Source organism: Ursus maritimus, unplaced genomic scaffold (assembly GCF_017311325.1).
Source record: "Ursus maritimus isolate PB19 unplaced genomic scaffold, ASM1731132v1 scaffold_11, whole genome shotgun sequence".
NCBI classification, from domain to species: domain Eukaryota; kingdom Metazoa; phylum Chordata; class Mammalia; order Carnivora; family Ursidae; genus Ursus; species Ursus maritimus.
This window is the reverse complement of record NW_024423453.1, coordinates 36,518,761-36,543,961: the sequence shown is the minus strand read 5'-3', so window position 1 is coordinate 36,543,961 and position 25,201 is coordinate 36,518,761. Positions and strand designations below refer to the sequence as shown.

The 25,201-nt window shown below is 39.0% G+C and overlaps 1 protein-coding gene and 1 long non-coding RNA gene across 2 annotated transcripts in view; one reads left to right on the top strand and one right to left on the bottom strand.

Moving 5' to 3' along the window:
* EDNRA (endothelin receptor type A) overlaps positions 1–25,201 on the bottom strand; it is a 52,158-nt gene that overhangs the window by 7,998 nt on the left and 18,959 nt on the right. Inside the window, exons 2-3 of the mRNA XM_008685459.2 lie at positions 17,161–17,288; positions 3,150–3,348 (exon numbers count right to left, since the gene is read on the bottom strand). Of these exons, the coding sequence (XP_008683681.1) occupies positions 3,150–3,348; positions 17,161–17,288 (327 nt within the window). The remainder of the gene's footprint in view (positions 1–3,149; positions 3,349–17,160; positions 17,289–25,201) is intronic.
* LOC103658002 lies at positions 17,184–25,143 on the top strand. Its single transcript, XR_567007.2, has 3 exons — positions 17,184–17,309; positions 17,897–18,009; positions 24,376–25,143. It is a non-coding gene; the product is annotated as an uncharacterized LOC103658002 (long non-coding RNA).

The window sequence follows — 25,201 nt, the reverse complement described above, 5'->3', positions numbered from 1 at the left end:
ATTTGTAAATACGAGGATTATACAGTTTTATGTCTTTTTAAAGGAGAAAATTTAGTACTCTATAAAAATGGAAATTAGAAAATTATATCTATATTCTTCCTCCCACTAAATTAATCACCAACTTAGAAATGCTTTTCCCTCTGCTCTTTCTCCAGCTTGTTTATTTACGGAGGATAATGCGGCCTCCTGTATCATCTCAGTTCCCACAGTAAAAAATAATCATGCTGCTCTGTGAAAAACTGGACAGTTGCTGAATATAGAAAGAGGCCCAGTAGGCTACATTTGTAACATGTCTATTAAAATAATCTATAAATGGTTCCTGAGGAAAAAAAGTTCTCAGCAGAGGTTCTTAACTGTTCTTATGCCATGGACCCCCTCGGACATCTGGTAAAGATTGTAGTCCTTTCTGAGAATAACACTTCTACATGCATAAAATAAGATTACAGTGGTAACCTATTACATTGAAACACAGCTATTGAAATATTAAAAATTCTGAGATAGTAATATAGGTGTTTTTTAACAAATTAAGGGAAAAATCAAACAGTGATTCTAATAACTACCAGAAGTTGAAATGATGAACATAAGTGATATTTCAAGATTATCCAACTGTTATTGTGACATGAAAATATCTATTATTTCTATTAGTGGAAATATAATGGTTCTGTTAAATATGATTGTGGTTTGTTGCCCACATTCATAATAGAAGGAAATTTCAGTTAGAAGTTAGTGAAAATAAATATGTAATTTCTTTTCCATTTAAGTTCACACACCCCTGCATTCTATCCTAAGGTTAGTGTAAACTATCAAAGGAGTTGGTTTATTCAGATGTGTTCATACAAATATCTCCCTCTGCACATCATACTGTAGAAAGATTTCAGTACTGAAGTCAAAAAACCAAAAAAAAAAAAAAAAATCAGAACTCTTTAAGTGCACACAAACACTCCTTTGAGCACCCCCTTGACTTGTATCCCCGTCTTCCAGATGCATTGCTGACCGGCTGTAAATGCCCCAGGAACAGCTGCAGAGGGTCTGGAAGCTGACCCCTGAGGGGTCCGCACAGGGTCCCCTGCCCCCTCCAAGACCGATGCCTGTAGAGAAAGGGGTCACACATTTCTTTTGAACTAATGTCATCAGCCAGGGTATGGAGGGAGCTCCCTCCAGTCTAGGTTAGAGCCAAGTCACAAACTGGGGAATAAAATGAGAAAAAAAGAACAGGAGGAGAAAAAGAATCTGAAAACCTCGGACTTGGAATGGAATCTAAAAATTGATCAGTTTAAACTCCTACCTTTTACTGAAACCCCCTAAGGTAGCCAGCCATTGCTTGCTCACTCTGTAAGGGAGACTCGGTCTTGGCAAAATAGCCCATTCCATTTTGTCTAGTTCACATCATTAGTAAGTGCCTCCTTATACTGAGCCTCTCCTCGCTAACACTTCAGTCAGGAGTATCTCCATTGCTTCTTCCCACTGGCCAAACTCTGATAACCCCCTGCCGTCTACTTTGTTTTTTCACTATGGAGATCGACTTAATAAAAAGGTCAGTAGATAAACAGAATACCTTCATTTTAACATGGCCAGTTTGGCAGTTTTCATGAGCACTTTAAAATTGAAAATAAGAATTTCCAAAGAGGAAAACTGGTCAACTGTAAAACCACTAATTTTGTGAATTTTCCGAGTTAGGAAAACATACCTGGAGATGTCTGTAAATGATTAAATGTGGAATCTGAGCTGCATGAAACCTACATCAAAGCACTAAATTATGCCGATTGAAGGGAAGTGTAGTTATCCTGTTGGTTTTTCTCCTCAGACCACATTTGACTAGTTTGGCAAAGGAAATATGCATTTTAAACATGTTTTCCAATACACTCAGTTACATAATTAAACTTTTGAGAGAAACATTAATGTGGTTAGGTGTATTAAATGACAATGGAATTTGTTAAACTAAAACACTTTTTAAAAAGTTGTGCAAATTTTGGAGGTTCCTCAAGATGTTAAAAATAGAGCTACCCTATGACCCAAATACCCAGTATTTCCCCCAAAGATACAGAGGTAATGAAAAGAAGGGGCACCTGCACCCCAATGTTCATAGCAGCAATGTCCACAATAGCCAAACTGTGGAAGAAGTCGAGATGCCCTTCAACAGACGAATGGATAAAGAAGATGTGGTCCATATATACAATGGAATATTACTCAGCTATCAGAAAGTATGAATACCCACCATTTGCATCGACATGGATGGAACTGGAGGGGATTATGCTAAGTGAAATAAGTCAAGCTAAGAAAGACAATTATCATATGGTTTCACTTACGTGTGTAAAATAGGAATAGCATGGAGGACATTAGGAGAAGGAAGGGAAAAATGAAGGGGGGGAAATCAGATGGGGAGACGAACCATGAGAGATTATGGACTCCAGGAAACAATCTGAGGGTTTCAGAGGGGGGGTGTGTGGGGGGATGGGTTAGCCCGGTGATGGGTATTAAGGAGGGCACGTATTGCAATGAGCACTGGGTGTTATACGCAAACAATGAATCATGGAACACTGCATCAAAAACTAATGAAGTACTGTATGGTGACTAACATAACATAATAAAAAAATAAACATGCTACTAATTAAAAAAGATAAAAAACATTATGCAAATTTATATTAATGCAGAATTTGTATGAATATAAGTACATGTAAGTATGGCTTCCTACTTAAGTTAAAAAATCTATCTTTTAAAAAATATGAGCAATGTGCATTTGCCCAAGTAACATAAAATACCTACCAGCATGCCAGTCAGGTGGAAATTGTTGTGTTGTATTACTTATTATAAAAACAAATAGCACATCTATTTTTCTTTCTGAGTAAGTTTCTTTCAGTATATGTGCTACTGAAGTGAACCCTGAGTAAGTTTGTTTCCGATTCTAAGTTGTTTGGTGTAGAACAACAGTTGTGTCTACAATTGTGCTATAGAGTGAACACAAAACAGTTGTTCTGTTCAAGAAGCTAAACCCTCCCATAACGTGTACTTTTCATGCAGCTGAAGAGTATGTGACTGAAATAACAGAGTAAACTGCACTGGGCATTGTAGAAATATCAGTAAGTCTTGGTGATGGTAAAGTATAAATGAAGACCCCCCCCCCCAATTAATTCCCTTCATACTCTCCGTACCTCCATGAATTTTGACGTGGCATTGAGCATACAGGTTTTGTGCTGTTCACCCTTGTATTCAAAGGGCACCATGACGAAGCCAATAGCTTCAGGGATGGCCAGGATAAAAGAAAGGATCCAGATGGAGACTATCTCAATGGCAGTGATCAAGGGAATCCCAATTCCCTGGACGCGACTCCAGGAGGCAACTGCTCTGTACCTGAAAAAAAAAAAGGGGGTGGTGGTGGTGATGGAAAGCAGTCATGAGGAAATTTGAAATTTATTTCAATTAAAGAAATTAGAAATGCTGGAACGATCTTCCCCTTGGCCAGTGACCAATCATTGGCTTTTAGGAACTTTCTGTGAGTCCTGATATGAAAAATAAGTGGGATCATTAAGAGTGCCACCCCTTTGGGAATCAGTTGCTCAGCAGGCCTAAGTCTGAGATCTTCATTTGGGGTTCAGCAAAATCTTGTGAGTTTATAAATGTGGCAGCATCAGATAGATTCGCCTGTGTTTTTTTACATGGGGTGGGGGAGAATTGGATGATGGAAGGAGTAGTGAAAGCTGCCAGTACTCGTTAAGGTAGTATCTTATTCTTCTTTACACATTAAAAAAGAAACTTGAGGGAGGTGGGTGGGAGATGGGCTCAATGGGTGATGGGTATTAAGGAGGGCACTTGTGATGAGCACTGGGTGTTATATATAAGTGATGAGCCACCAAATTCTACTCCAGAAACCAACATTGCACTGTATGTTAACTAACTAGAATTTAAGTTAAAAAAAAAAACTTTAAACATTATTTACGAGGTAGATCTAGATATCCTTAAGTGAATAGTAGCCATGGATAGCCCATCATCTTTTCCTTTCCTCTACTCTCACTGCACACCTGGTACAGTGGCCTTGTACCACGTGACAGTTTTAGTAAGTATATATTTTTGGTAAATGTCAAAGAATGACTGTATCTTCCCCATTATGGTCCTATGCTAGAATAGATAAAATGGAGTTAAAGATACCTTGGTTCCTAATCTTTAGGGCTTACAATCTAATAGAAAAGAATGGTTCATACCAAAATATAGAACATAAATGTAACTGAACAATGATGTCAATCAAAAAACAAACTGGCATTAAGAAATTGTTTACCTTATTTTTTACTTCAATATTTTTGTGATAATAATCACATTTCGATGTTAAGTCTAGAGAAAGTTTGGTTTCAGAAATTGCTTTGACCTGATATGATGATCTGGTGTAAAGACTCTTAGACCTAGTATTAAGATGGGACCTGTGACGTGGTATGGTATTTTTGTGGCTTCATTCTTGAAATGTTTTTTGCCGCTGTAATGGAAAGGAAACATTCTCTTTTTATAGCTTTCATTAGATAATGCCAGAAGAAGACTGTAAAACAGACCAGGGCACTGGGGACAGGTGGGTTTGTAGGACACGCGACTTTACGTCAAAGATTTTTCAGTAAAGCCAAGGCAAGCTACCCCTATCACTTATATTTAGTGTTCCATCTCAGTACATCTATGAAAGCATAAGTCATAGGAATTATGCTACCTAGTTCTTCACTGCAGATTAGAACCTGTAGTTTTGGTATGCACGATAATGCCACATGGCATAGATGTAGCACGATTTACTGGAGAAATGTCTTTTGCAAAATATTTTTAGGGTAAATAAGATTGGCGTACAATATGAATCTTTAAAAAAGTCTGGATTAGTTCAGAAGAGAATGAAATACAGCTTTGCAAACAGACCCAGAAAATCCTTTCACGATATGAAGGTTGCGTTTTTAAATTTATGGTTATTTCCAGTGGGATAAAGACTGCTATTTATTTTGCTTTTCATTTCTGTTTACTTTTCTTTGTTGCCTTATTAGACTGGCAGCCTGGTGTCCAGTAAAAGCTAAAAGGAATGGAGACAGGATGTCTATATCCTGAGGCTGTCAGTGAGTTATATCTATTTCTTTTCCCCCTTCCCTTAGATCAGCTATCAGGAAAGGTGATTTAAATAAAATGCTTCATCTCCTAAGGGAGCAAGAAAGCCAGATTTCTTAGGCAGGAGTGGAGATAGAAGGTGGTTTGAGTAAGAAAATATGGTCAACATGTTACATTCATGTGTAATGTGATGAATACATTCACAGAGCAGCTTCATTTGGTAATGTGCCATGAGTTCCCAGAATATTACACATCTATAATCTAATGTAAATTCAACATTTTTAAATAAATAGAAGTCATGTTTAGTGTGCAGTGTAGCAAACCCACATAACTGAGAATTAGATTATTTTTCATTTGTAATCACATTGATTTTGGTAATATTTCCATGAGATAAGAAAACAACCATGAGAGCAATGAGAAACAATCATTTGTGATGATGGAGGTAGGGAAAGGTGTGGAAAATTAGAAATACTGGATGCTCCAAAAATAATGTCTATTTGGAATACAATGAGACAACACACATATACACAAATATGTTCTCCTTACTAGGTGCGATTATAAACATCCTTCAGTGGAGCTGATATAAATATATGACATCTTCACTTGCCATAGAAAATCTGCAAGTGTATATTCAACCACTAACAATTGATATTCAAGAAATGATGTCTCCTTTTTGAAATGCTTTCTTCACTTGGCTTCTACTACATTCTTCTGGTTTTTCGCCAGCTGATAAGACTGGCCACTCCATCTCATCTCCTTGGCTGCAACCTGCTCAATTCTCAAACTCTTAGTGTTGGATTCCTTCTTAGTCCTTGGGCCTCTTTTCTACTCTATTGACACACTTTCTTCTAGTGATCTATCCAGGCTCATGGCTTTAGTATCATTTAAATTTTCTATTTACTGATAAATAATTCCCAAATTCATAAGTCTAGTCTAGAACCTCACCTCTAGCTCCAGACTTGTCCATCCAACTGCTTAACTGAGATGGCCATTCGATGTCCAGTAGGCATTGGAACTAACCCAAGCCAGACTCCTCATCCTCTTCCATGACCCCCACCCTATCCCCTCTCCAATCTTTACCATCTCAGGCCCAGAATTTGAAGTTAGCTTTCACTCCTCTTTTTCTCTTTGTTACCACACATCTGATTCTTTAGCAAACCCTGCAACTTCTTCCTTCACAATACATCCAAATGCAACCTCTCACCATCTCTCCTGTTACCATCCCGCCTGGATTACTGTAGTAGCTTCTGAACTGGTCTCCCTCCCTCCGCTCTGCCGTACTGTACTCTACCCAGTGTGAGTCTGTTAGCTCGGAAGTCCATCATGTCATCCCTCTGTTCAAATCCCCCAGTGGTTTCCCACCCCAGTGGGAATGCCTCCTGGTGTCCTCAGAGCTGCTGCTTCATCTCCTCCTTTGCTCAGTTATGTCTTTTCACAGGGTCCTTCCCTGAACATGTTCTTTGAAATTGCCAGGATCCCCTCCAGACTTTCCCTGACCTGCTCACCCTGATTTGTTTCTCCATAGCATTTACCACCATGTGACCAATCAAACATTCTATTTATCTTGTTTATTGCTCATGCCCACCCTTTTCTTTAAAATATAAGCTCCACGAGGGCAGACATTTTATATGTTGGTCATAATACCTAGGACAATAGGTGCCAAAGCAATATCCATTGAATTAAGTGTCTTTGTCTCCTGGCCGTGCATTTCTCTCTCCTGACTGAAGCCAATACAGCGCGCTGCATTCTGAGCATTTTCTTAGTTTCCAAGCCGTCCCTGCCTAAGCAACAGATAAAAAGCTAATACTTTTAGAATCCTAGAATCAGATAATTAAAAACACCACGAGGGACCCTTGGGCTGCTCTTTCTTGCCTTCCTGTTCTACTAGTTGGGAACCTGAGGATTGGAGCGTTACTACATCTTCTGCCTGGTCTCCTGTGAATGTGGGGAGCCTGGACCAGGGCTCTGCTCTGCCAACTCCCAGGGGAGTCTTTTCCCATGACATCACCTTGTACCCCGTCATGTGATGTACCCAAATAAAAGTATAAATTACGTGTTTTATTTATGTAAAGATGTTTGTTACTGTATATGTCTATAAATAGATTTTTACATGTTTTCAAGGCCAAAGGCCTTAAATGCCTGTTTTTGAATTTTTGAGGTATGCTCTGGGATGGTCACTAAATTTTAAAATATTTATTATTGGATGTGCTTTAAAACAATATAAAACAAATTCAAAAGATACTACTTCAACAAAATCTATTTTTATTTCCTCTTATTCTTTGTCCATTTCTCTTTGCATAAGCATAATCTAAATATATATTACAATCATATCAATTACAATTTTATTTTTAGTTTTGTCCACTTTTCATTATAAAAAATGCCCCTGGGGTACTGGGGTGGCTCAGTCAGTTGAGCATCTGACTCTTGATTTCAGCTCAGGTCATGGTCTTGGGTTCCTGGGATCGAGCCTGGAGTCAGGCTCTGCACATAGCGGGGAATCTGCTTGGGATTCTCTCCCTGTTCCTCTGCCCCTCCCTACCCTCTCTACACCCTTGCTCATTCCCTCTCTCTCTCAAATAAATAAATAAATCTTAAAAAAAAATGCCCTTAGTCTTCTACAGAAGCATGACATTTATTAATTTGATAGCTCCACAGTATAACTGGATATTGATACAGTTTACTTAAATATTTCTCCTAAGTTCACATCAATTCTAGTGTTTCATGGTTGTGAATAACACATCTATAAATATGTTCGTACGTATAGTTCTTTCTCTTTTTGAACGATTTTCCTGGATTAATTATCTTAAGTAGGATTGTTGAATCAAGAGAAGGAAAAGGTATCCGAAATACTTTAAAAAAGTTTTTATCAGGTGCCCGCCAATAGCTACCTACATTAGAATTGATTATTTTTCCTTCAATTCTGCCACTTCCATTAAGTAAAGCATCACTTCTTTTTTTTTTTTTTTAAATGATTTTTTATTATATTATGTTAGTCACCATACAGTACATCCCCGGTTTCCGATGTAAGGCTCGATGATTCATTAGTTGTGTATAACACCCAGTGCACCATGCAATACGTGCCCTCCTTACTACCCATCACCGGTCTATCCCATTCCCCCACCCCCCTCCCCTCTGAAGTCCTCAGTTTGTTTCTCATAGTCCATAGTCTCTCATGTTTCATTCCCCCTTCTGATTATCCCCCCTTTCTTTATCCCTTTCTTCCCCTACCGATCATCCTAGTTCTTATGTTCCATAGATGAGAGAAATCATATGATAGTTGTCTTTCTCTGCTTGACTTATTTCACTTAGCATTATCTCCTCCAGTGCTGTCCATGTTGTAGCAAATGTTGAGAACTCGTTCTTTCTGATAGCTGAGTAATATTCCATTGTATATATGGACCACAACTTCTTAATCCAGTCATCTGTTGAAGGGCATCTCGGCTCCTTCCACAATTTAGCTATTGTGGACATTGCTGCTATGAACATTGGGGTGCATATGGCCCTTCTCTTCACTACGTCTGTATCTTTGGGGTAAACACCCAGTAGTGCAATGGCTGGATCATAGGGTAGCTCAATTTTTAACTTTTTAAGGGACCTCCACACTGTTTTCCAAAGTGGCTGTACCAACTTGCATTCCCACCAACAATGTAGGAGGGATCCCCTTTCTCCACATCCTCTCCAACAATTATTGTTTCTTGCCTTGTCTATTTTTGCCATTCTAACTGGTGTAAGGTGGTATCTCAGTGTGGTTTTGATTTGAATTTCCTTGATGGCTAATGATTTTGAACATTTTTTCATGTGTCTGTTAGCCATTTGTATGTCTTCATTGGAAAAGTGTCTGTTCATATCTTCTGCCCATTTTTTGATTTGTTTATTTGTTTCTCGTGTATTGAGTTTGAGAAGTTCTTTGTAGATCTTGGATACCAGTCCTTTATCTGTAGTGTCATTTGCAAATATCTTCTCCCATTCCGTGGGCTGCCTCTTAGTTTTTCTGACTGTTTCCTTGGCTGTGCAGAAACTTTTAATCTTGATGAAGTCCCATAAATTCATTTTATCTTTTGTTTCTCTTGCCTTTGGGGATGTGTCATGAAAAAGGTTGCTTTGGCCGATGTCGTAGAGGTTGTTGCCTATGTTCTCCTCTAGAATTTTGATGGATTCCTGTCTCACATCGAGGTTAAAGCATCACTTCTATCCTCACCTATGCACACTTTTAACTAGTAGCAAATGCAATCATTTGTAATATTTGTTTATGATTTATGACTCTTAGGCAATAGACAAACCAACTGCCACATAGAGGTTTGGAGGCAAAATACCAGCAGGAAGAATTTTAAAGAGAAACCAGACATGGTGGATTAAAAGATAGCGGTGAGTACTTTCACACCTCAGCTGAGTCTTTCAATTGGGCTGGCCTGTGACTGCTTGGACCGGCTGGGTAGAGCTGGAAGGATGCTTTGTGGGTTGCAGGCCTGGCCTCTGAGCAGAGCCGCAACTCCACCCTGGAGCCCTGGGCCTGTCTCAGAGAACGTGTTGAGAGGTGCTAGACTACAGGCGAGGCAGTGGGGCTCCGCCGAGCTCAGACTTCCAGCTGTTCTTGCCAGTCATGTGTCTTGGACCCAAGAGACAGGCTTAATCACCAGCTGAAATCCACCAAAAGACCAAGGCCAAGTGACAAGTTGTGGAAGAGTTGCCCAAATTCCTACCCCACCACTTGGTGAGATAATAATAAAATGGTGGTTGTTTAAAGCTGTTAAGTTTTGGGGGCAGATTGTTATCAAAGAAAAATAAGACAGCAGAATTAACCAGTCGCTTGGTCTTGTCAATAGAATTAAGATAAAAGGGCACATAACTATGTGCAACGGGCACAGACCTCAAAATGAGATCCCAAGTTGCCCTACAGTCAGCGTTTGGCTTTGTCTCTGTCCTGTCTCTGGGTTCTCTCTTCCGGCTCTGACTTTTCTTTCATGCCTTCCCTATTGTCATGCAGCGAAAGGAAATCATAACACCAGGAGAATAAGGAGAAATCAAGTCTGACTGTAAATAAAAATGCATTTTTCCAGAAAACCACTTTCATGTTTCTTGACTTAGGATAAACCTTCGAGAACATCAGCGAGACCACAGAGCAATGATTTGAAATGCTGGGATGGAGAACTGACATGGGTTTTTGAGTTTGAGGGTTATCAAACAAAACTGCCTTATTAATAGGTCTCTGCAACTTTACCAGGTATCTAATTATACACCATTCCTGGAGCAGTTGTTAAAAGAGTTTTATCTTTTTACAGGCTCCTTCCCCAGGCAATTTTTAACTACAAGTTAGATCTGTACCCAGACCTTTTTACTGGTCTGACCCTGTCATTTTCCACTTTAAACACGACCGTTAATTTTACAAAGAACAGCATTGAATTCCCCTTCCATTCTGCCCCATCTTTTTTAACCCCCAAACAAACTCAAAGTAACATCTGAAAGTTGTCACTTATGGCATGCAAATATACCTATTTTAATTGTTGGTAATGGCTGGTTATTCCTATGTTGGGAAAAATTCATTCATGTTAGAGGTATATTGCCTTAGTATTAAAAGAATTTTCACTGATAGAGCTGAGTAGAGGTCAAAATTGTTCCTAAATTTCTTCTTTCTTTTCTGAAATCCCTGTTTTATCTTTTTTCTCAAGTGACTGAGGATGCAAAGCAAAAGTCAATAAAAGTTAGATTTGAGGAGGAATTAGTGAAAAGGCAGAGCTGAGACAGGTCTATAGTTGATATTAACAATGAAAGCTCATCTTTTCTAGGGGAAGTCATGGGCTTCTCCTCTTACTTTTGTTTACCTTATTCAGATTAAAAGCTAATAGTGAGACAGCTAGATTTTTTTCTTTCATCTTTCTGTATTCCATATCTATTGAATAATCAATAAATAAAGAAATTGTAATAGTTTCTCTCATTATTTTCCTCTCAAAAATAACAACTCTGAAATGAGAGATAATTATATTTAAAATATATTTAAAAAAATCATGGGAACTCTTCCTGAACTATAATTTGATTCATTCAGCTCATAAGAGGAAGGCAGGGATTCCCAAACTGCAAATTGTTTTGTAATAGGTTCCAATTTCCCTCTTTTTATTTCTTGTTTTATTTTTTTAAATAGGGTTTTTTCTAAAAAAAAAAAAAAAAAGTAAACAGGGATTTTCTTACTTTTAGTAGAATATAATGCAACCAAATCAAGAAACTCAAAGCAAATGGTATCTTATCTTCTGGAATTAAGTGTGAATGATTCATTCTCTAGTGTGAAAGCTTTTGAAATAGAAATGCCAAAATAGATTCCCTACATTCAGGTCCCAAAGCTTAGAGTCAGTACCAAATGAAATGGGAAAATAATAAAGAAAGGACCCAGGGCACAAAGAATGTTGAGTTTATTACCGAGGAAAACCTCCTGGATTAAGGCAGATTTTTGTGGGAGTGGAATTTTAAAATGGTTTATCGTCTTGATCTAAAACTGAGCCCAAGTCTTAATGAAACAGACGCTTAATGCCATTTTTTTTCTTTCCTTTTTTTAACCAAGAACATGTCATTGGACATACAACTGATAATTTGTGATGGAGCATTTAGTTCATTTTTCTCCATGCATGAGATGGGAGCGAGGAGGATGTGGTAAGGTGAGGTGAGCCTACACCTGACATGGGACCTATGACTGAATCCCTGCATCCCTTCCACGCCCCACGCCACCCCACCTCACGACAGGTAGAGTTGCTACTGGGGAGAATGAAACTGTGCAAAATGGTTGCTTGAGATGCCCCCAAGGGAGAAAGAGAGGGCATAGCAATGCAGGGTTTTGATGATTCAGGTGATTTAGGCATCCCATAGCCTAAATACCATCATCATGTATTTCCTTCTCCCTTGTTCTCAGGACAGCAGTCCGGCCTTATTCTTCACGTCTGTCCATCATCCCCTTCCTGCCCGAGCCCCTGTGGAACTAAATTATGAATTATACTTCTCAACCTAGGGGTAATTTATTATACAGTATGTCACTAAAGGAATAAATGCCTTAAAATATTTTTTCAACAAAAAATGTTGTACCTAGACTTATATAAAGTATAAAAGGGACCACTATAACCATGCCACATAATACAATTCACAAAATATACTCTAAATTTTCTCACAAGAAAATATATCACAAGGATGACAATTTGCCTACAGTGCTTGCCAAACCAAGCAAATTTTCTCTTCTCTCTTTTTAAAATATTTATTTATTTATTTGTATTGAGGTATAATTGACATAAAACATGATATTAGTTTCAGGTGTACAACATAATCATTTAGTATTTGTATACATTGTGAAATGATCACCACAATAAGTCTAATTAGCATCCCTCACCACACATAGTTACAGAATTTTGTGTGTGTGTGATGAGGACTTTTAAGATTTACTCCCTTAACAATTTTGAAATATGCATTACAGTATTAACTATAATCATCATGTTGTACATTACATCCCATGATTTATTTATTTTATAACTGGAAGTTTGTACTTTTTGATACCCTACAGCCATTTCACCCCCAACGCCCTGCCCTTTGGCAACCACCGGTCTGTGCTCTGTATCTATGAGCTTGTTTTTTGCTTTGTTTTGCTTGTTTTGTTTTTTAGACTCTACATATAAATGGGATCATAAGTATTTGTCTTTTTCTGTCTCACTTATTTCACTTAACATAATGCCCTCAAAGACCACCCACGTTGTCACAAATGACAAGATCTATTCTTTTTTATGGCCGAATAATATTCCATTGTTTATGCATACCACATCTTCTTCATCCATTCATCCACAGATAGACACTTGAGTTGTTTCCACATCTTGGCTCTTATGAATAATGTGGCAATAAACATAGGGTTGCATGTATCTTTTCAAATTAATGTTTTCATTTTCTTTGGATAAATACCCAGAAGTGGAATTGCTAGATTATGTGGTAGTTCTATTCTTAATTTTTTGAGGAATTTCTGTACTGTTTTCCACAGTAGCCACACCAATTTGCCTTCCCACCCACGGTGCACAAGTTTCCTTTTTCTCTGCATCCTCGCCAATACCTGTTGTCTCCTGCCTTTTTGATACTAGCCATTCTTACAGGTGTGAGATGATATTTCATCATGGTTTCGATTTGCATTTTCCTGATGATGACTTCTTCCTCTCTTTTGGCTTCTCTTTTTATCTATGCCTCTCAGGAGATTATACTTACATGTCTTAAAAAAGATTTTATTCTTTACAGGGAACAAGAATTGTCCTTCATTCTGTTTCTCATTCTTTTTTGTCACATGGTAATCTTGTCTGGCTTTGGCTTTTGGTTGGATGTTTCCTCAGAGGTGTAGTTTTCCTTTAGGATGCTGGGTTCCTCTTTCCCAGCACTCATTATCATCCTGGTTTTTAAAGCCTTTAGGACAAAGTTTAATTTTTTAATAAAATGGTATTTTCCCAAATACGACGGTTTCTGTAAAGGCAACAATAGGGATTGGAGCAGCTCTGGGCTGGGCACGTACATGTATGTCTCCATGTACAGAAGCTTCCGTGTTCGTGTTTATGTACCTATATGTGCTTGTGCGTTAGAGCTGCCTGCCCACAGAAATTTAGCCTTGATACAGAACACAGGTCATAGGAATGAGCTGCATAAATGATGAGATAAATGAAATGTATAAAATGGCATAGAGCAAATAAGGAAAATGGGTAACAGGTAATAAAAGTAAATACACTTTCAGAATGTTTTTTCTACTTCTAGAAGAACATTACAAACACCTGTCACCCCATCCCTAGACATAACTACTACTAATATTTGTCATGTTTCCTTCAAGGAATTTTATATTCATATACCTACACATGTTAGTTATAGTTAATCTCCTTATCCATTGGCCTAACATGGGGCAATAAGATTGCTATATTTTCCTGTAAATAATTTTACAAAGAACATTTTGGTGCATGAATTCTCTGTTCAAATTTTTTGGACTGTTTTCTTAGGATCGATCCTAAAAATTGTAATTACTAGGTCAGAAAGTGAAAGCATTTGTAGGATCTTACCTTCCTGAAGGGCTGTTTCAATCTATACTCCCACCAGATATTGAGAAATATGTTTTCTTAATTGGAATTTCTTTGATTACATGAACATTATTCATATGTTAATTAGTCATTTAAATGTCCTCTTTGGTATTTCTATATTCATGCTCTTTTTGTATGAAAGTCTTATGATTTTAATTACTATTTGTATGGCCTCCTTAATTACCAAGAATATTAACATGTTATAGATTTTATAACAGGTATTTGCTGCAAATATTTCCCCCAGCTTCTTGCTTTGTTTTTTACATTTATGAATGTTTGATCTTTATGTTTTAAACTTTTATGTCCTGAAATCCTTTTATAACTATATTCAGAATTTCTACCATCCTTTTTAAGTTCAAAAAGTCCTCCTTTTCTAGTGATCACAAAGATAGTAGCCTGTTTTCTTCTATATGTCTTGAGTTTTTACATGCTGGAGCATAGTGGTTAACAAGGAGGACCACTTATAATTGATTACTGGCTCCGACACTTGGTCAACAAATGGCCTTGGTTAACCTCTTCCAACCTCGGCTCCCTCATCTGTAAAGCGAGGGTGATTAGAGGACCATCACAAGGTGATGTTGTAGGGAATAAGGACAAGACTTCTATAAAGTATTTTTAACAGGGCCCACAATACTAATAGTCAATAAGTGGTAATTATTATAAATTTTGCTATTGATATATAGGAAAACATAAGTCTTTAACATGCTTTTTTCCCCAGATGGCTAAATAGCACCATTTTTCCTTCCCCCATTATACTCAAAGTGATTTCAGTCTATATTGCATTCTCATACATTGTAACACCTGTTTCTGGCTCTCCCATTTATTTCTCAGTATATTTGTATGTGTGTGCCACACTGGTTTTTTTTTTTTGTTGTTGTTGTTGTTGTTTTTAGATTGGGGAGGAGGGAACAGAGGGTGGGCAGAGGGAAAGGGAGAGAGAGAATCCCAAGCAGGCTCAACGCCCACCGTGGAGCCCAACGCAAGGCTTGATCCCACAACCCTGAGACCATGACCTGAATCAAAATCAAGAGTCAGACGCTTAACCAACTGAGCCACCCAGGCACCCCTGTGCCATACTGTTTTAAATACTGTAGCTTTATAACATTTAACACTATTATATAGGAAGAATATGCCTGTAGGAAACATAATTCTTTCTTAAACTATTATGATTATTTTCTTATTTCTTTCCCCCACAGGGATTTTAGAGTTGTATTGTAATTAAAAATTTAATTGGATATTGTAATAAGAATACATAGCTACATCTCTACATATACAACCTGATAAATACAGGAAATGTTTTACACGTATTAGTAATGCCACCGATATAATTTAAATGCTTTAATTTGTAGATACTACAACACTTTGGATATAAGAGGAAATAGTGTTATTGCGATGCTAGGAGTAGGAACAGCAGAGTGAGAATTCATTAATGAATAAAATCCAGATTATAAGCGCTTAGTCAATTTCTTGGGCATGGCCACAAGTAACATAGTCTATTATTTCGTCAAGTGGAAGTGATGCAGTGCCACCTACACTCTGGACACGTGTTAGTACAGAAGCCCTTAATGTCGGCTATGGTGCAGAAGAAAAGCACACAGACCTCAGGTTTTCCTGGGAGCTATGGAAAATCCAACTAGTAAGGGAGCAATGCTCTCTGATCGTTGTGTTTACCACTGCATCGGCAACATTTTTGTCAGCAGCATCAGGACATTTTAAAGTACTTAAAGGAATTTTTTGTGTGTTGTAATTTCAGCAATACATTTTTTGCAATACATTTATTTTTAATAATACTGCTAAACATTTTGTTTTGTTTCACAGTTATTATAGGCATACATTTATAACAGGGATGCCATGATAATTTTCATCTACTGATGGAATGAGTATTTTTATGTTTTAACAATAACGATTTGGTCCCCCAAAGTAATTGCAGATGACAGATAAGAGAATGTCTGTAAAGGCGTGAATATTCTTTAAGAAAGGGAGTCTTTTATTTCTATGAAGATGGGACTCAGGTGCTCTCACAGAATGATTGCCAGAGTGTGAGAGAGAAAAAATGGAAACCTCTTCTAAATTGTGGTAAATCAATTAAATAGGACATTAAAGAGTATTTACATAGGATAATATTCAATACAAAGGAACACCATAGAGGGGCGCCTGGGTGGCACAGCGGTTAAGCGTCTGCCTTCGGCTCAGGGCGTGATCCCGGTGTTATGGGATCGAGCCCCACATCAGGCTCTTCTGCTATGAGCCTGCTTCTTCCTCTCCCACCCCCCCTGCTTGTGTTCCCTCTCTCGCTGGCTGTCTCTATCTCTGTCAAATCAATAAATAAAATCTTTAAAAAAAAAAAAAAAAGGAACACCATAGAATGTGTTACAAAGTTCCTAACTTCATTCTTCATAATTACTGCTATGAAAGTTAGGAGGTGCAGAAAATACCATCTAGAAGGACTCCTTTAGAGAACTCGACATCCCTATTTGAGGAGAATTCCAGAAAGACTTAGAGATACCCGATGGGTTTTTCAGAATCTGATCAAGGAGTGCTTCTGTTGTTGCCCTCTTTTTAAAAATTGTGAAACATTTCAGGCATTCCAAGACACATAGAGAAGACTAACAATATTATGTATTCATCACTCAGCTCGAGTAATCAAGTATTATACATATAATTGAATAGCATCTTCTTTTTTCTAATGAGAAAATCTACCATTGAAAATATAGCATTTGCATGTCCTAAAATCTCCTTTTCCAAGGTTCTTTCCATCTAATTTGTTCACTTTTTCCTTCGTTGCCATAGGGTGCCAAATGGCTATAGCTGGCAAAATGCTCTAGATATAAATTGCCTGAGCTAAAATGGCTAATGATCAGCAAATGTGTAAAGCAATTCTAAACAGTAGGGCTAGATTGTTGATATTTTAATTCATTTGAAACTAATTAACAACTGTCCAGGTCACCAACTCTCAAGTTTCCTTGACTTCTCTTTTTTTTGAGAAAAATGCCTTTTGAAACCTAACAAGAGTGGAGGGAGAGAACCATGTTACCTGTCAACACTGAGAGCGCAGAGATTGAGGACGGTGATCCCCACCGAGGACTTTTGCAAAAAGGGGAACAGCTTGCAAAGAAATACGCCAAAGTCATTGTGATCAAAAGGCCAGCGCCCCGCCAGAAGCTGAAAGAAGGAGACATCGTGGTAAGAAAAACAGAGCTGGTGTGAAACATGTGGACACTTACATTTCTAATTATCCTCTGAACTTCTAAGTTGTATTGTTCCTTATGCTTTCCACTTAGCAGGGCAGCAATACAGCATTCTTATCATTTAAAAAAATAGTTTAAAGCCTTAGCCATTTTTTTAGTCTGGAAAAACGGAGAGAATGATAAATATCATAACAGAAGATATGAACCTTTGATCTTACGTGAAGTAGTCATACTGCCTACTTTTCAAAGAGCAGCAAAAGGTTAGGGTTTGGGTGCCAGCTTGACTGAGAAGCAGGCAGTCATTTTTTTAATCTATTTTTACTAAATCATAAGTAAAGCTAATTTTCAAGTAGCAGCATTGGAAAATTATATTATCTCCTGACAACCAGCACAGGCTCTGATTGCAAGGTGATGGAGAATCCTGGAAAAAGGAAGTGGCTTAGGTTGTACTGACTCGTCAGCGGCTTAACACCCTGAAGCCATTTTGAATTTAGCTCTTCCTCTGTGCTAATGGGGCTGACTCTGCTTCACCAGGTGTGTCTTCAGTGGCCTTCCTTAATTAAACCTCCCTTTATCATACAGAGAAACGAGGTTACTGTGATCTGTTGGTAGAATTTGCCAAAAGTCTATTCTTCCATGTTGACAATTCAAAACCTTTGTTGGAAGGAAAGGATGGATACCCGCTAGTGGCTACGGTAAGTAGCAAGGAAAGGATGGATACCCGCTAGTGGCTACGGTAAGTAGCAAGAACATAGTCTCCTGTGAGTTGCTGATATTTATTCAATTAGGTGTTATGGCAGGAGCATGGGCTCAGCTACCTAAAAGGGTAGTTCCTGCTGAATACATGATGCCTTTTCAAGAGTAAAAATGGTATTGATTTCCTTTCTAATTTTTGCTTAGTAACTCAGAAGAAACTGACTCCACTCAGTTGGAAACACTGTCCTACTAACTTGACAGAACTGTCTTCTTTTTTGCAAAGTACCCATTGCCTTAGTAGCTCTGAGTTGAGCTTTGAATTTCTGATCTGACATATCTAAAAGATTATGTGAGGTTTAATTTCATGGTCAATGTGATCATTAACATAATCTTCATTTTGAGAATTTAGTAATGTAGGGCTCTCTAAAATTCTATTTTTATGGCCAAGACTTTGTATGATTTATTTCAGAAATCCTCTCTTTTTAGTCTTCAAACATATTTCCCTTTTATTTAAAACATTTTTATCAATTTAATTAATATATAGTGTATTATAAGTTTCAGGGGTAGAATTTAGTGATTCATCAGCTGCAGACAACACCCAGTGCTCATACCATCAAGTGCCATCTTTAATGACCAACAGGCAATTACCCCATTACTCCACCCACCTTCCTTTCAGCAACTTTCAGTTTGTTTCCTGTATATTTCCTGTTCTTTGGAATAGTTTTCTGAAAAGACCTCTGAATTGAGGAATCCAATTCTGCCTCTCATCTCTTTTTTTCCCCTTGCACTCTGATGAGTCTTGGTTAGTATCTTCTCAGAATTTCTGCATAAACTTTTGTCCAAGGACAATTGCTGGGCTCTTCACAGGAACAATCCCTAAACTCTTGACAGTCTAATGAAACTAACAAATAATTATATCATTGCTGAAGGCTGGTTGTTAATGCTTGATGCACGTAAAGATATAAAACACTATTTCTGAGATGAATCTCCCCCCATAAAGAGAAGAAAACCTGAAAACTACTTTTTATAGAATGAAAATTTAATATTTTGTCCCACCAATGTAATTCTCCACTAAAGACTACAGAGATGTAATTAATATGTGTAGGGATTGTTACAGGATATTCTCTGGAATGATTGAGTTGTTATGGCTGGTTCATTTCAGAAACAAAGTATCCTGAAATCCACATGGATGGATTTCCCAATTCACACATCCAATAATGAGACAAAAGGACGTTTCTTGCTTAACAAGGGAGACTCTGAAGTCCTATGAGGGTCTAAATGACAAGTGCTAAGAAAAATAACCCAGAAAAAACCACAACTGAGTATGTATTGTTTTAGGCCCTTCCAATCTCAATTGAATTTTTTCCTTTTCATGCTTGCCAAAGCTTCAATTAGGGTTAGATGTAGAGGAGGGACTGAAGGGAAAGATATCACAGAATATTTAGCACCAAAAAGTTCACAGAACTGTCTTTCTTTGACATAAGTAGAGTTTTGTTATTTTTCCTTTCCCCAGGAGTAAGCATTGATTCTTCTTGGGAATTAAAGACAGGGGAAATGAAAGAAATCATTGGAGAGGGGCGCCTGGGTTGCTCGGTCAGTTCAGTGTTCGACTTTTGATTTTGGCTCAGGTCATGATCTCGGGGTCATGAGATCGAGCCCCAAGTTGAGTCGGGCTCCACGCTCAGCAGGCAGTGTGCTTAAGATTCTCTCTCTCCCTCTCCCTCTGCCCCTCCCACCACTCACACATTCTCTCTCTCTCTCTCAATCTCTCAAATAAATAAATAAATCTGAAAGAAAGAAAGAAAGAAAGAAAGAAAGAAAGAAAGAAAGAAAGAAGAAATCATAAGAGAAATTTCCAGACAATCACAGTGCAGATTTCTCTGGCCTATATCCACTTCATTCTGAAAGGATGTATGGATGGTAACTGTCCTAATGCAGCTGGGGGAAATTAGGCCACTGCCTGGGGTAACGTCTTCGCTTGCTGGTTAAAGGTGACTTCCTCAAAGAGGCCCCCGTTAGCTACCCGATCTCAGTAGGTTCTGCTTATTAATCTCTTTCTTCATGGAACCAGTGTGGGAGTAGTTTTACATTCCAAGTCTCAGCTCTTCCTGTTTTAGCAATAAAGCATATACAAAAGAAAGAGGGAATCAAAGAGGCTCACCTAATTTTCTCTTACTTAAGGAGGTATTTTAGAACTTCTGAAAGACTACTTACTGGGAATGCATCCCTTTTGTTATTTACTAACATTTAAAATTGAAAACACAACATTTAAAATGGTAAAAATGAAGCTGTATAAAAATATATAATGAAAAGCAAATCTCCCTTCCAGTCAAGGCCCCTAAACTCTCTGCCCAAAGGCAACCATTGTTAATTGTTACATGTTTTCTCCCAGAAAACTTCCTTTGTACATAAAAGCATATGCCCTTAAAAAAAGCAGGAACATATGGAAATAATACCTTTTAACAGTCTTTTATGATCTTTTTTTTTTGCCTAGAGTACTTTTCTGGTAAGCGGTTCTATTGCCTAATTAAAAGGTTTTGATTTTTAAAAGCACATCAATGAAAGAATTCCGACTAGGAAGGGAAAAAAAAATAACTGTATAGGATAAATCTAGACCACAGCAAAGAAACTAGTTGATTTCATTCATGTTAACAGGCTACTATCAGTTCAGTGAAAGAAAAACCAAACTCCTCTGACAAACTGACAAGTTGGATTGGTTCAAAGGGTTAATCAGGAACAGGTAGTTGTAGCTTATTTTCGCCATACAAGGGCCTATGCTATTATGAACCATCATATTTATAACTTCCAAGGACATCACATAGTCCCTAGCACATAGTAGGTGCTGAATGAGTTAATAATCCCAACTCATTAATTCAGCAAAATATTTTCATATTTTAAAATTAGATAGTACCAATTTTGCCCTTAAAACATTCATCTTGTAATTTACTTTTTATTTAGATGTAGTTTATCAGTATCCCAGAGTCATATTTCCATTCCTTACATTGAAAGAAACCACGCACCTGCCAGCGAGTCGTTTGAGGAAGTGGGGGAATACTGTTCTATTTAAGACTTCAGGTTAAAGAGGAGCTGCCACCAACTCTTGGTCTGGAGACCTCGCAGTCTGGGCTGTGATGAGACTGTCCAGCCTGATAAGAACCACAGAGCAGGCATGTGGACATGAAGCACATCCTGTGGTCTAACTGCATTCTCAAGTGCCTACAGAGACCAATTGCTGAGACAGTAGAGGCCAATCTGCTGAGTACAGATTTTACGGAAGGATACTTTTCTTGGTTCTAGCCTAGGGGATTTGTCTATAGTTGAAATACAAAGTTCCCGATCATCACCTGAAAACTAAAGTACCTCTAAATGGCAGATATTAATGTAGAGATTATGGATGTGTGTGGCTGATTTGGATGATGTCCAAACCAATATAAAATTGACAGGCTGCATTTTTTAACCTGCCAAAACCAGATTTACCTAAAGGACTTATCCCACATGGTATACTCATAAGCAACCTGTTTTTAGAATGACGAGATCCAAAAGCAGGAGCTCTGTCCACCACTATGTTTAGTACAAAGCAATGTCTACTTAGTTGGAAGCTTTCAGCTATGTGCATTGTACCTGTTTATGTCAGTTTTCTGGAACATAATAACCAGAAAGGTAGCAAAAATGTAATGAGCCAATTGGTTGAGGTGAAATTTGTGCCCTAAAGCTCATGTGCTTTCCTTATGGGCAAACTGCCCGAATCTTCACCACAGGATGACTTACTCTTACTTTACACCCAATGCTATAAAGTTGAGCTTTTATTGTTCTTTAGTCCAGCGCACATCCAAAGCTGCTCATTACCAGGATCCCTCCCGAGTAATAGTTCTCAGTCTTGCCTGTACATTAGAATGATTTAGGGAGCTTTTAAGAATCCCAGTACCCAGGGGGCGCCTGGGTGGCATAGCGGTTAAGCATCTGCCTTCAGCTCAGGGCGTGATCCCGGCGTTATGGGATCGAGCCCCACATCAGGCTCCTCCGCTAGGAGCCTGCTTCTTCCTCTCCCACTCCCCCTGCTTGTGTTCCCTCTCTCGCTGGCTGTCTCTATCTCTGTCAAATAAATAAATAAATAAATCTTAAAAAAAAAAAAAAAAAAAGAATCCCAGTACCTGGACCATGGCCCTAGACAGTACTTCTCATCTTGGGGCAATTTGCCCCCCAGAGGACATCTGGCAATGTCTAGAGACATTTTTGGTTATCACAGCTGGGTTCGGGGACAGAAGCTACTAACGTCTAGGTGGTAGAGAATAGGCTTCCCCAGTGAATAATTATCCAGCCCAAAATGTCTATAGTGCCAAGGTTGGAAACCCTACCGTAGACCAATAAGCCAGAATCCTTGGGGTTGGATACAAGCCTCAGTAGCTTTGTAAGGCTCCCAGGTGATTCCAGTGTACAGCTGAGGTTGAGAATCATTGCTCCACTGGAGTGGGTCTCAAGCTTTCCGAGCATCAGAATCACCTGGAGGGCTCATTAAACCAGATTGCTGGGCTCCATTCCCAGAGTGTCTGATTTAGTAGATATGAGGTGGGGGCCTGAGAATTTGCATTTCTTTATTTTATTATTTTATTTTATTTATTTATTGTAGTATAGTTGACATGCAGCATTTGCATTTCTAACAAGTTCCCAGGTGATGCTGATAGTGCCGGGCCATCAACCACACACAACTAGAACCACTGCTCTAGAAGCACTATGATCAACAAAAATGATAGCTGACAGCCAGGTAGTGCAGGAGGAACAGAAGTGGTATAAAATACGAACATATGAAATCAAAACTCATAGTAGTTTAGGGCCTGCCTCCCACTACTCCCTCACCGCAGTAGTCCCTAAAGGCATCAGTCCATAAAGACACACTTCAGTACCAGGTGACTTCACTGTTCTGCAAGACCCGAATGTTGTGAACTCATAAGACTTAGGTTCGAGTCCAAGATCTACCTGTTACTGTGTGACCTTGGGTAAACCCCTCTAAGTCTCATTTCTGGATTTGTTAAATGGGGTGGTTCTCATGCCTCCAACAATGGTATGATGACCATCTGGGGGCTCAATCAGAACAATGCATATGAAAGAATTCTGCAAACTGAATCTGTACCACACAAACATTAGTTATTTGGAATTGCTATAATTTGTAATCATAAATGGAAATGTACCATTTATGCACAACTTAATGAAAACAAGGATAATAGAAACGCATTTACCCCTCTTTATCTATTCCAGATGTCATCTCCTGCCACTTAATGCTATTACTTGGGCACTACTTTTGTTATTGTCATGGCATCTTAATAATGGGATAAATAAAACCAGTGGCACATTTTTTTGTGTGCTAGTTTTCCTTCCGGCCCATCCGGTGCGGCTGAGGGATGCTCTTCCTCCCTTTGTGGCACTCCACCCATCTTAGACAGGAATGAGGGATTTATGAGCACAGTCGATAGTAGCTGAAAATCTCAAATTAAAGGTTCTCTTCTCCTCACCATGAATTCTGGTAGTGTCACTTGGAATTGAAGATGATGGACCCGGTACCAGGGTTCAAAAAGTGGGGTTCTAAGGTTTTCTTCCTTGCTGGGGGAGGGGCTGGGATGTAGAAGTTGAATAGTCAAATCAGTAGTAAACAAGAACATCTTCCAATAGCACAGACTGAGTTAATTATAATGCCTGTGATGCCCAGGACAGGCCTTTAATGGGAACATGCTCTCTGGCTGTTGCAAATCTCAAATCGGATACAATAAAATAAATCACTGTGCGTGACTGAAAATGGATTTTGCTTTTCCTTTATGTTTTAATTGCTTCAGGATTGAGGCAGAGATTTTTTTTTAAAGATTTTATTCATTTGAGAGACAGAGAGAGAAGAGCATGAGCAGGGGGAAGGGCAGAGTGAGAAGCAGGCTCCCTGCTAGCAGGGAGCCTGATGTGCGGCTTGATCCCAGGACCCTGGGATCATGCCCTGAGCTGAAGGCAGACACTGAACTGACTGAGCCATCCGGGCACCCTGAGGCAGAGTTTTCATAGAGATAAATGAAGTAAAAATCATAGCTTCGACTCTATCCACACACATTTTCCTTCGACAGGCCCCTTTTGCCTCCTGACCTGCCCCAAATTTGGAGTCTGTGACAAATGCAGAGCAGAGCAGCAACTCCATAAACCTTCTCAATTCTGGTGCTGGGTGCCCTCAGAGACCTAGGGGGTTGGAGAAGCACTTCTTTTTCATTAAAGCAAGTGGCTTGGCATAGCAGTTAAGAGCGTGGGCCCCAAAGCTCTCCTCGGACTGTAGGCTCTGCTTTGTTCCTGATTCCAACAACCTTGGCTTGTTGATTAACCTCATTGCTTTTCAGTTCCCTCCTCTAGAAAATGAAGACGGGGGTGGCAGCTACCGTGGAGGGTTACTGTAGGCAACAGGTGAGACAATCCAAACAGAGGGATTAGCAGAAGTAAGCATCTGGAAAAGTGAGCTATTTGTACAGCCGATTGTTATCAGTCTCTACTTTCTGTCCTGTTTTTCCAGGAGAATGTGAAGAAGGACCATCCAAGTCACCAGGTGCAGGGTGGTAGAAGAGACCTCATTCTCAAGGAGATTACTACCTGGAAGATGAACAGACGTAACCGTCCCTAAAGAAGCTGTAAGCAACATTCCATGGCCGCTCAACAGGAGGAGGAGGTGGCCTGGCACAATGGCAGAGAGAATAGGATCTGGAGTCTGCGATGTCCCCTGGCATCACTTAGACAAGTTAACTGTGCCTCAGAGAAAACTGGAGATAAGAAGAAGATCTATGCCCTCCGGTGGATGTGGGTATGAAATGAATTAATCCATGCAAAGCACTCAGAACACGGCCTGGCCCATCACATATCCTAAGTGTTAGTTCCCATGAGGCACTGCTCCTGATACTCTGCACTCCCTGGGAAACATGGAGTTGTTGCTACTCCTCGCCGTCCGTATCTTACACTATTGGATTGTCAGTGTTTCCATTTTTGCTGAGGTCTTAACTTTTTAGAATCTGAAATACATAGCTGTTAAGAACAACCAAGTGGGGATGCCTGGGTCGCTCAGTTGGTTAAGCATCTGCCTTGGGCTCAGGTCATGATCTCGGGGTCCTGGGATCAAGTCCTACATAGGGCTCCTTGCTCATCAAGGAGCCTGCTTCTCCCTCTGCCTGCCGCTCC